This window comes from Rutidosis leptorrhynchoides, chromosome 3, assembly GCF_046630445.1.
Source record: "Rutidosis leptorrhynchoides isolate AG116_Rl617_1_P2 chromosome 3, CSIRO_AGI_Rlap_v1, whole genome shotgun sequence".
NCBI lineage: Eukaryota > Viridiplantae > Streptophyta > Magnoliopsida > Asterales > Asteraceae > Rutidosis > Rutidosis leptorrhynchoides.
In genome coordinates, this window is record NC_092335.1 from 314,931,159 (window position 1) to 314,944,187 (window position 13,029).

The following is a 13,029-nucleotide window of genomic DNA, read 5'->3' on the forward strand; positions in this document are numbered from 1 at the left end:
TGTCATTGTTTTCATCGATGACATACTTATTTACTCAAAGAATGACCAAGAGCACGAAGAAAATTTGAGAAAAGTGCTAGAGTTGTTAAGGAAAGAAAAACTGTACGCTAAGTTTTCAAAGTGTGTATTTTGGTTGGAAGAAGTTCAATTCCTCGGACACATAGTAAACAAAGAAGGTATTCAGGTGGATCCAGCAAAGATTGAAACCGTTGAAAAGTGGGAAACCCCAAAAACTCCGAAGCATATACGCTAATTTTTAGGACTGGCTGGTTACTACATAAGGTTCATCCAAGATTTTTCTAAAATAGCAAAACCTTTGACTGCATTAACGCATAAAGGGAAGAAATTTGAATTGAAAGATGAGCAGGAGAAAGCGTTTCAATTGTTGAAGAAAAAGTTAACTACGACACCGATATTGTCATTGCCTGAAGGGAATGATGATTTTGTGATATATTGTGATGCCTCAAAGCAAGGCCTCGGCTGTGTATTAATGTAACGAATGAAGGTAATTGCTTATGCATCCAGACAATTGAAGATTCACGAGCAAAATTATACGACTCACGATTTGGAATTGGGCGCTGGTTTTTTTGTATTAAAGACTTGGAGGCACTACTTATATGGGGTCAAACGTATTATATATACCGACCACAAAAGTCTCCAACATATATTTAATCAGAAACAACTGAACATGTGACAACGTAGGTGGATTGAACTGTTGAATGATTACGACTTTGAGATTCGTTACCACCCGGGGAAGGCAAATGTGGTAGCCAACGCCTTGAGTAGAAAGGATAGAGAACCTATACGAGTAAAAGCTATAAACATAATTATTCATACTAACCTTACTACTCAAATAAAGGAGGCGCAACAGGGAGTTTTAAAAGAGGAAAGTTTGAAGAATGAAATTCCCAAAGGATCGGAGAAACATCTTAATATTCGGGAAGATGGAACCCGGTATAGGGCTGAAAGAATTTGGGTACCAAAGTTTGAAGATGTGAGAGAAATGGTACTTAAGGAAGCACATAAAACCAGATACTCAATACATCCCGGAGCGGGAAAGATGTACAAAGATCTCAAGAAGCACTTTTGGTGGCCGGGTATGAAAGCCGATATTGCTAGATATGTGGGAGAATGCTTGACGTGTTCTAAGGTTAAAGCTGAACATCAGAAACCAACATGTCTACTTCAACAACCTGAAATCCCGGAATGAAAATGGGAAAATATTATCATGGATTTTATTACTAAATTGCCAAGGACTGTAAGTGGTTATGATACTATTTGGGTAATAGTCGACCGTCTCACCAAATTAGCACACTTTCTGCCAATGAGAGAAGATGATAAAATGGAGAAGTTGGCGTGATTATATTTGAAGGAAGTTGTCTCCAGACATGGAATACCAATCTCTATTATCTCTGATAGGGATGGCAGATTTGTTTCAAGGTTTTGGCAGACATTACAGCAAGCATTGGGAACTCGTCTAGACATGAGTACTGCCTATCATCCACAAACTGATTGGCAGAGTGAAAGGATGATACAGACGCTTGAAGACATGCTACGAGCATGTGTTATTGATTTTGGAAACAGTTGGGATCGACATCTACCGTTAGCAGAATTTTCCTACAACAACAGTTACCATTCAAGTATTGAGATGGCGCCGTTTGAAGCACTTTATGGTAGAAAGTGCAGGTTCGGAGATAATCCAAGAAACTACATAGAAAATCATCCAAATTCAACAACAGTTGAAAACCGCTCAGAGTCGACAAAAGAGCTACACGGACCTTAAAAGGAAAGATATAGAATTTGAAATTGGAGATATGGTCATGCTTAAGGTATCACCTTGGAAAGGCATTGTTCGATTTGGTAAATGATGGAAATTAAATCTAAGGTACTTTGGACCATTCAAGATTATTGATCGTGTCGGACCAGTAGCTTACCGATTGAGTTACCTCAACAACTTGCGGCTGTACATAACACCTTCCACATCTCGAATTTGAAGAAATGTTTTGCTAAAAAAGATCTCACTATTCTGTTAGATGAAATCCAAATCAACGAAAAACTTCAATTCATCGAAGAACCCGTCGAAATAATGGATCGTGAGGTTAAAAGACTTAAGCAAAACAAGATACCAATTGTTAAGGTTCGATGGAATGCTCGTAGGGGACCCTAGTTCACCTGGGAGCATGAAGATTAGATGAAGAAGAAATACCCGCACCTATTTCCAGAAGATTCGTCAACACCTTCAACAGCTTAAAATTTCAGGACGAAATTTATTTAACGGGTAGGTACTGTAGTGACCCGAACTTTTCCATGTTTATATATTTATATATTTATATATTAAATGAAATTGATATTTACATGATTAAAAATTTCCAACATGTTAAGCAATCAAACTTGTTAAGACTTGATTAATTGAAATAGGTTTCATATAGACAATTTACCACCCAAAGTGACCGGCGATTCACGAACGTTACAAATTCGTAAAAACTACATGATGTTATATATATAGACATATATATGGTTAACATGAGATTATGATAAGTAAGTATCTCATTAAGTATATTAACAATGAGTGATATACATATAAATGAGTTTATTTAATTAAGAAACTCGAAACGATATATATAACGATTATCGTTATAACAACGTCTTACTAAATACATATGAATTATATTAAGATATTATTACACTATGTTTAAACATGATAAATTATAAGTAAACATATCATTAAGTGTATTAACAATAAACTACATATGTAAAAATAAGGCTACTAACTTAAGGGTTTCGAAACGAGACATATATGTAACGATTATCGTTGTAACGACATTTAAATGTATATATATCATATTAAGATATATTAATACATCAAATTATCATGATAATATAATAATTTAACATCTCATTAGATATAATAAACAATGGGTTAACAACATTTAACAAGATCGTTAACTTAAAGGTTTCAAAACAACACTTACATGTAATGACTAACGATGACTTAACGACTCAGTTAAAATGTATATACATGTAGTGTTTTAATATGTATTCATACACTTTTGAAAGACTTCAAGACACTTATCAAAGTACTTCTACTTAAAAAAAATGCTTACAATTACATCCTCATTCATTTTCATCAACAATTCTACTCGTATACACTAGTATTTGTACTCGTACAATACACAGCTTCTAAATGTATTTACTATTGGTATATACACTTCAATGATCAGCTCTTAGCAGCCCATGTGAGTCACCTAACCATGTGGGAACCATCATTTAACATCTAGCATGAAATATCTCACAAAATAACAAACTAATGGAGCCTATATGGATGCTCAATATTCACGTGAATGGAGGAGTACACAAACACTTTCATTTTCAATTTTTATTGAATCAGATTACTCTATCTCAAGTGTTATTACATTGTTCTAAGTGTTCTTCATCATCTTCATCAAAATCTAGCTCAATCTAGTTCATAAATCCATACATAAACCAAGTTACAAAACAACTACTCAATAAAACACCAACAACACTTCCAAGTTTGCTAGCTTACTTCCAATTTTGCAAATCCATTTTGAGTAATCATCCAACCTCAATAAATCTTTCTTATTTATAGTAAGATATCTTTCTAATACAAGGTAATACTCATATTCAAAATTTGATTCAATTTCTATAACTATAACAATCTTATTTCGAATGGAAATCTTATTTGAACTTGTTTTCGTGTCATGATTCTGCTTCAAGAACTTTCAAGCTATCCAAGGATCCTTTGAAGCTAGATCTATTTTTCTTATTTTTAGTAGGTTTATCCACAAAACTTGAGGTAGTAATGATGTTCATAACATCATTCAAATCATATATATAAAACTATCTTATTCGAAGGTTTAAACTTGTAATCACTAGAACATAGTTTAGTTAATTCTAAACTTGTTCGCAAATAAAAGTTAATCCTTCTAACTTGACTTTTAAAATCAACTAAACACATGTTCTATATCTATGTTATATGCTAACTTAATGATTTAAAACCTGGAAACACGAAAAACATCGTAAAACCGGACATACGCCGTTGTAGTAACACTGCGGGCTGTTTTGGGTTAGTTAATTGAAAACTATGATAAACTTTGATTTAAAAGTTGTTCTTCTGGGAAAATTATTTTTCTTATGAACATGAAACTATGTCCAAAAATCATGGTTAAACTCAAAGTGGAAGTATGTTTTTCAAAATGGTCATCAAGACGTCGTTCTTTCGACTGAAATGACTACCTCTTACAATATTGACTTGTAACCTGTATTTACGACTATAAAATTATACTTTTTCTGTTTAGTTTCATAAATTTCAGTTCATTATGAAACCATAGCAACTTGAATCACTCAAAACGGATTTAAAACGAAGAAATTATGGGTAAAACAAGATTGGATAATTTTGCTTGTTGTAGCTACGTGAAATTTGTAACAAATCTATACAAATCATGACTTAACTAACTTATATTGTATTATACATGTATTCTAGTATATATTATGTAATCTTGGGATACCATAGACACGAATACAATGTTTTGACATATCATATCGACCCATCTATATATATATTTCGGAACAACCATAGACACTCTATATGCAGTAATGATTGAGTTAGCTATACAGGGTTGAGGTTGATTCCAAAATAATATATATACTTTGAGTTGTGATCGAGTCTGAGACTTGTAGACCCTGGGTCGTGGATTGATTCGATATAATATATATTGCTTTATTTCTATACATCTAACTGTTGACAACTAGTTGTAGATTACTAACGAGGACTGCTGACTTAACAAACTCAAATCATTAAAACGTAATAAAAAATGTTGTAATTATATTTTGAACATACTTTGATTTATATGTACATATTTGTTATAGGTTCGTGAATCGACCAGTGGCCAAGTCTTACTTTCCGACGAAGTAAAAATCTGTGAAAGTGAGTTATAGTCCCAATTTTAAAAAATCTAATATTTTTGGGATGAGAATACATGCAATTTTATAAATGTTTTACAAAATAGACACAAGTACTTGAAACTACTTTCTATGGTTGAATGATCGAAGCCGAATATGCCCCTTTTGCTTGATAACCTAAGAATTAGTAAACCAGTCTACTAATTGACGCGAATCCTAAAGATAGATCTATTGGGCTCAACAAACCTCATCCGTTGTAGTAGATGCTTTAGTACTTCGAGTTTTTATATCATGTCCGATGGATGTCCCGGAATGATGGGGATATTCTTATATGCATCTTGTTAATGTCGGTTACCAGGTGTTCACCATATGAATGATTTTTATCTCTATGTATGGGATGATGTTTACAAAAAATAGAAATATGAAATCTTGTGGTCTATTATTACGATTGATAAATATATAGGTTAAACCTATAACTCACCAACATTTTTGTTGACGTTTTAAGCATGTTTATTCTCAGGTAATTGTTAAGAGCTTCCGCTGTTGCATACTAAATTAAGGACAAGATTTGGAGTCCATGCTTGTATAATATTGTTTGAAAACTGCATTCGAAGACATATATTGTTGTGTAATATTATTGTAAACCATTATGTAATTGTCGTGTGAGAACACTATATTTTTTATTATCATTATTTGATAATCGTCGTAATATTTTAAACCTTTATCGATAAAATAAAGGTTATGGTTGTTTTAAAAATCGAATGCGGTCTTTGAAAAACGTCTCATATAGAGGTCAAAACCTCGCAACGAAATCAATTAATATGGAATGTTTATAATCAATATGAACGGGACATTTCAACTTTTATGCTAATGACTCTTTAAGGTTAAACTAGATTAATTAAGTTAAGTGAGGAGACAAAATGTTCAAGCATGCATGAGCACCAACTTTCCATGCATTTAACTTATACTCCTTCCTAGCATACACCATCTCCCCACACTTGAAAGCAACAATTTGACTTCCCCTTTTGGCTCCTTTGGCCGTCGGCCTTCATGGCATGGGAGGGAGATCAAATTTTTTATTTTTTTTTACTTATTTGCTAGCTTTTGTTTCATTTTACACACACACATACTTACACCACTTCTTTTACTCTCACTTTTCTCTCAAAAATTGTAAGTAATATATCTTTTTCTTTCTTCCTTCTTCTCTTTGAAAACCGAATATCATCATCATCAATTTACTTGTTACTTGTTTGTTGTTAAAGATCAAGTTTTCTAGCTTGTATCTTCATGTAATCTTGTTTCTTCCATCCTTTGTTTGATGAAGAATCAAGAACAAGGATCTAAGTTTCTATAACTTATGGTTCTACACTTAAAATGTTCTAAAGATCTAAAGTTCATAAGCTTTAAGATCTTACTTGTGTTCATGTTTTGTAAACTTAAGGTTTATTTTCTTAAGATCCAAGCTTTGGCTTGAATCTTCTTAAGTATGAAATAAACATGAACTTAATACTTGTAACTTTAGTTTATTTCTTCATTTTATTTATTTAAAGTTGTGATGTTGTTAATTTGGTCAAGTATTACTAGTTAAACTTGATCTCATTTTTCTTGAAACTAAAGTTAAACTTGTAAGTTTAAGAACATGAAAGTTAAACTTTCTAGTTATAACTTCATACACTTATGTTGGATCTAAGTTTTTATAGCTTATGGTCTTCCAATTTTGTCTAAAACAAGAGCTTATAAGCTTACATACATTTTCAAGATGAAAATCTAAGTTTCATAACTTATGGTATCATTAAAGTAAAGATACAAGTTCTATAACTTAGGGTTTAACTTAAGAATACTAGATCTAGGCTTTTTAGTCTAGGACCTTCAATATCTAACTAAGATCTAAGTTCTACAACTTAAGATCTTGTTTATTTAGTTTACTTTCAAGTTTATAACTTAATATTACTATTAGAACTCATGTATGTGTCGGATCTAAGATCTTGATGTAACTTTGGTTCATCAACCTTTATACAACCCTTAATTGAGTTGTGCTACATATCTTAGACATACACTAGTGTTATGATGGTCAAAATTTGGTAAAGATGATGCAAATATATCAACGAGTTGTACACTTGAAGCTATAAGCATCAAGGATGAGAACCGTGATGAGCATCAAGCACCAAGAACCCACCGGAACACTTTGCTTACTATTTTTGGGATCTGATCAGTAACCTGGGCTACTGGAAAAGTTGATTTCCAGATTTTTCGGTTCGAGTAGATGATTTTCCGTTTAGGCCTCGTCTTAATCCGATTTACGGTTTAGGATTTATATCCTTCTGAAAGTCACTACGCCCTTTTAACGTTGTGCTGAAATTTCTGACCTACTCGCACTTAAACCGTCGCCACGGTCAAATAAAGAAGAGTTTGGTTCTGTAAATTGGTCAGAAACTAGGGGACTCATATACGGAGCCATGGCCACTGGTCTCACCTAATTTAAGTTTGTATAGAGGTCGTGGCGACTGAACGAAGTCAGACTTTGTTTCGAACTCTATTCTTGATTGAAACTTACTTTACCCTTTTTGACTTATGATGAATGATGATGATACTTAAGACTTAATTTACATACTTTTAAACCTTTGGGAATGATTTACTGACTTAGTAACTTTTGACTTAGGTTGAGGACCTTTCAGACCAACTACTTGCTTACTTATCTCGTACCGACTTTACTACTTTTCACTGTGAGTTATAGCATCCCTTTTTACTTTAACTATTTTGGGAACTGAGAATACATGCGTGTTTTATGTTTTACATACTAGGCACGAGTACTTAAACTTTATATATGTGTGGGTTATACAACGATATAAACTTTCCCCTTAGCTCGGTAACGCTTAGTCATTGGTCTTTGAACCGGTGAACGCGAATCTTAGATATGGATCCATAGGGTTTGACATCCCCACTCGGGCTAGTAGCGCTAGCATTTAACGGGTGTTTAATACTTCATAACTTACGCACTCGCCAAGTGTACTTTTAGGGGGTGATATTACGTTAAGTTAGTTACCAACTGCCCACGGTTGAACATATACTTTTCATACTGTTTTGAAATACCGAAATCTCGTGGCCTACCTTACATTACTGTTATACTTAAACAATAGCTCATCAACATTCGTGTTGACGTTTTTAAGCATGTTTTCTCAGGTTCTTAGAGGTTTGATTGCTTCCGCTGTTGTAGTATTGCTGTGTAGACACCCGCTGCTTCTGTTAGAGATGTCTCTGCATGAAACATTTATTTTGCATTCAAACTATGTTATTTTTGAAACAATGAATTTTTAATGACCATTGGGTCACGTACTATTATTATTGCCTTCTATTCATAGAAGCACACTATCGTATGTTAAACATTTGACGTTGGTTATGACGTCACATTTTCTTATGAATGCAAACTTATTTTAAAACAGCATATAGTGTTTGACCTTGTAATGATCATGTTGTTAATGATCCGTACACGTTAATTTTGTATGGGGCATCACAAATTATGTTCCAGTATGTCTGCTAGTCTTCTTGATCTTCTGGAGTAGTGTTTTAGAGTGATCTCTAAAATTAGGGTTTTCGGAAACCATAATCCTGACTTTGCCTTGTTCTTCAGTTTAAGCTTGTGAATTCTAGACTCTAAGAGTTCTCATGGATGTGTATGAGTCTAAGAATACCTATTTTATTTTAAGGCTAAGTAGGTATAGTATACCTCTTGGATAGAAAAAGCACTAAAACCTTGTTTTAAAAACCCTGTCTTGGCCTTATTTTTACGATTCAACCTTTTGATCCCTTAATATTACAAATTGTATGATTTTACATGTTTAAAGCTCTTTTTGTTGTTATTAAGGTTAAAATGTTGGTGATATCACTAGTAAAAACATGATCATTAATATCGAGCTTATCAAGCAAGAGCAACAAGTGTACACCAATATAGGTCACGATTGTACCTTCTCCTTTCCCTTTGCTCTTTCTCTCTCTAACTTCTGTCACTAGGTGGGAGAGATTTCCAGGAAGTGTTCTCGACTAATATGAAAGTCTCAATCTGTTTTGGGGTTTAAAATCCATTTTTGTCATTTTTACACACTCAGATACTCAAAATAAGCAAAGCTGTCAAAACTGCCCCGTAGCAACAGATGCGGTCTATATAGATGCGACGCATCTGGACATTTTCCAACAATTAAACTTTACCACATCATCTGGGCTCGAGTTACGGCCGTCTGGCTTTTGACACGCCTCAATCTGAGTTATTATGAGAGAGCTATGGCCAAAATGGTGAATGTGCGCATAACCACACAACTTTACACGTTACAATACGATAACAAAATTTGAGATGTTACATTTTATGCTAGATTGGAGAGAGTTAACATTTTGATGATTTAGCATGATAATGGCTCGTAAGTTAGTTTTCTATGTCATCATAGTCAATGTTCAGTATTTGTTCAGTCTTTTCAAAACTAGCTAATGCGGCACTTAATTGTCAATTATTTGATCCCTTATATCAGTACACAAAAGAGTGGTCAAATGTATAATTATCAGAGTGTTGTGTAACATGCTTTTAAGACAAGTAAACAGATTAGATTTTCATTGTTACAGACTACCTGAAGAAGAAGATTATGTTTTACTAAGATGTACGAGGCGTCGAGGCCTATCCAAGTTTGGGCCACATGTGATCATTTTACCTACCAGCGCTCTATTACGTTCGGTTTAATTCATGAAGACACAACTGACAATGTAATTGTAAAAGGGGTTGATCTTTATCTGTCCCTCACAGAGAGCAACTACTGATTAAATTAAAGTCGTAAGGACAGTGATCATTATGACACGCTGCTAATCGTTTCAGAAGTGAAAATGAAAACCTACTTATTGTCATAAAGAGATGATGAACATTGGAAAAACATAAACCACTTACTGCTAAACCTTCAATCCAAATGGTAAACAGCGATAAACGAACTCAAAACACTCCCCATCCATAGTTTTCCGTCCTTCTCCTCAACTTCACTAACGGCCCTTACAACTTTACCTTGTGTATCTTCCAATATCTTTAGGATCTTACCATCAGGGCTGTACTTTACAATCACAGCATGAAGTCGACCACTAACGCTTAGTAGGAAATGAAACTTTATGGGAATTGGAAGTTTTAGCAAAAAGGTTCTTAAATTTGTGTATAGAGCGCATATGTGAGTATACAAGGACCGGCGAGAATTCATTGCCACCCAAAATTCACCATTTTCATTTGTTCTCACATTGTCTGGGTGTCCAGGTAAAATGGCCATCACTTCGATTGTCCCTGCTTTATACCCCTTTAACCAGTACTTCATTAACCTATTATACCATCATAATGTAAGTATGATTTAGTTACAAAATGTTTAGAGATAAATGGGTGCATTCTAGCTATGCATTATATCTAATGTGTCAAAGATAAAAAAGTGAAACGGGTCCGAAAAGTTCAAGCTGGTTATGCCAGTATCGCCCAAAGGTCAGGCTGGTCAAATATTGTTTTATATTCGACAACCTAATCATTAATAACTTATAAAGGTGTTTACTAACCTCCCTTTGCACCCCTCAGCAAAAACGAAGAATGATTTATCCTTGCTTAGGGAGACACCATTAGGGAACTGGAGGTTGCGTACAAGAACAGTTGCTTTTTTTGTAATGGGATCATATTTCAAAACTCTACCACTGTCGTCTGCCGAGAAGACTAAATGAAGATAGTTCCTGAAAATCGTACAATTAATCATAAGAATCATTTTCATTAAAAATCAAACCAACTTACGATTTTAGTACAAACATTATTTATAGCATAACAAATTAATACATATGAACCACAAAATGATGTAAATATACCAATAATTAATGCTGGAGATGAGCTCAATAAACAAGGAAAATCATTAAGTGACACAATCTTATTAGAAAGAACTACATCATCTTAGTAAAAACATTTGCTAAAACCACATCCCTACCACACCCTTTTGTTTTTTTACTATATAAACGTGATTGTACCATCGACGAAAAGTGCTTCATAAATTTAACACCGATATGAAAGAACTACATCATCTTAGGAAAACGATATGCTGGAGATGAGCTCAATAAACAAGGAAAAACATTAAGTGACACAATCTTATTAGAAAGAACTACATCATCTTAGTAAAACGTTTGCTAAAATCTATTATACAAGATAAAAGTGCTTCAACAACATACCTCCGCTGATATTTTGTGCTGCTATCTGTGAAGTAAATGTTACCTTCATCATCAATGTCTAAATCATTGGTGAACCTTAAAGGAACTCTTTCAGCTTCAGTTGCTATTGGTGTGGCTAACCCGCCCTGGGGTCCCACCTTTAACAACCCGAGATATGCATCTGCAATATACAAATCACCTGTTCTCTTGTCAAACCGCAATCCCAATGGTCGCCCACATATATGCTCTGTGTTTAAGTAACCAAAGATTGTTGGTTTTGGGTCACATATCTCTGACCTGAAACATATGCCTCGTATCATCAAATATAAATAAATAATATAACTTGTTTTTGTATTTCTCAATGTATTTGTGTCTTTAATTTAATTAGGCTGTTTGTATATAAGAACCAACTACCTGTTGAAAACAATAATACTACACCTTAAAGCACATTTTATTTGATTTCTTAACATGTCATCTGTCAAATCGTTCTAATATGAACAAATGTGTTATACACATATTTTGAGGTTCTCAATATTTTCATAATTTCTATAATTTGTATGCATGCGACAAAGCATAATATCTTCAACAATGCATAGACATGCACAAGTAAAAAATTAAAACCGAAAAGTTCAGCAGCAAAACGAACTGAATATATCAATCAACCACAATTTGATTGATAATAATAAAAATAAATTTAAAATAGAAGCTTAAAATAAAACATGAATATTAATTACCGATTAGAAGAAGTATAAGCAAAACCAGTCCACTCATTTCCATTCCAAAACATAATCCTTCCATCAGCAACACCGGTGTACGGACCACGCCCTAACGGATCAAAAGCTAAACTCTCGGGTCCTTGAATTTCATTCATAAACTTAATTTCTGATTTTTGTAGCAAATTTTCAGTATCTCTATCTTTCGGAATATCAGACCACTTAGGCATTTCAACTATCAACGACTCAAATTCCGGGAATTCAGCTATGGCACTGTGCCGGAACGGGTCTAGTCCACAGTAAACCGCTACTACCAGAGATATCCCGGCAAAAATTCCGGCGAAGTTCATTTTGAAATAATGTTTGCAGAAGAGTGTAGAGAAGGTAGTTGATACACTTGATATGAGTGAGGGAAATAGAGTTACTATACTACTATTATTATAACGATAATATAAAGGGTAAATTACATTAAAAAAAGTTAACATATTTTTCATGTTTTGTTATTCTAGATATGTATTTTATTCGGATAAAAAAAGGAATTTTTTTCAAAAGTTAATCAAAAAAAAAAAGAGTGGTGTCGTTAACTTTCTTTGATTGTCAACTTCGCATAACATGTCAAGTCCTTTATCGACCAACATTTTCAACTCATGATTTCGATGCACGTGTTCGACACGCGATTCCTATACGCGTTTTCGACCTGCGTTTTCGACGCGCGTTTTTTCAGGCGCTTTTTCGATGCGCATTTTTTACCAGAGTTGTCGACCAACATTCTGGAGGCGTGTTTTCAATTCGCGATTTCGAGGCGCGTTTTCAAGGCACATTTACAAGGCGCGTTTTCGAGGAGGGTTTTCAGTATGCGTTTTCGAGGCACGTATTCGCGCCGAAAAACGTGCCTCATAAACGCACCTCCTAAACGCGCATCGAAAATTCGTGCCGAAAAACACGCCTCATAAACCACCTCGAAATGGCTGAAATCACAAGTTGAAAACGCGCCTCAAGAACGCTGGTCGAAAATTCTGTAAGAAAATGCCCCTCGAAAATGAGCCTCAAAAACGCGGGTCGAAAACGTGTGTAGGAATCACGTGTTGAAAACGTGTGTCGAGATCGTGAGTTGAAAATGTTGGTCGATAAAGAACCTAACATGTACAATATAAACGGCATATTTGGCTAAAAAGTAGAAACATGCACTTCTTGCTTCAAATCT

General features: G+C 34.2%; 1 protein-coding gene across 1 annotated transcript; it reads right to left on the reverse strand.

Moving 5' to 3' along the window:
* Nucleotides 1-9,854: 9,854 nt before the first annotated feature.
* Nucleotides 9,855-12,175, reverse strand: LOC139897452 (protein STRICTOSIDINE SYNTHASE-LIKE 3-like). The gene is made up of 4 exons (XM_071880150.1): nt 11,847-12,175; nt 11,134-11,409; nt 10,483-10,650; nt 9,855-10,257 (listed from the first exon to the last, which is right to left on the reverse strand). Exons 1-4 carry the CDS (start codon nt 12,173-12,175, stop codon nt 9,855-9,857), a joined length of 1,176 nt encoding a protein of 391 aa, XP_071736251.1.
* Nucleotides 12,176-13,029: the final 854 nt, after the last annotated feature.

Excerpts from the sequence above, each read along its gene's own strand:
- LOC139897452 (XM_071880150.1), bottom strand. The coding sequence starts at position 12,175 with ATGAACTTCGCCGGAATTTTTGCCGGGATATCTCTGGTAGTAGCGGTT. Across the intron at positions 11,410-11,846 it reads GCTTATACTTCTTCTAATCG|GTCAGAGATATGTGACCCAA; the intron begins GTAATTAATATT and ends CATATGTTTCAG. Across the intron at positions 10,258-10,482 it reads GCTGAGGGGTGCAAAGGGAG|GTTAATGAAGTACTGGTTAA; the intron begins GTTAGTAAACAC and ends ATGGTATAATAG.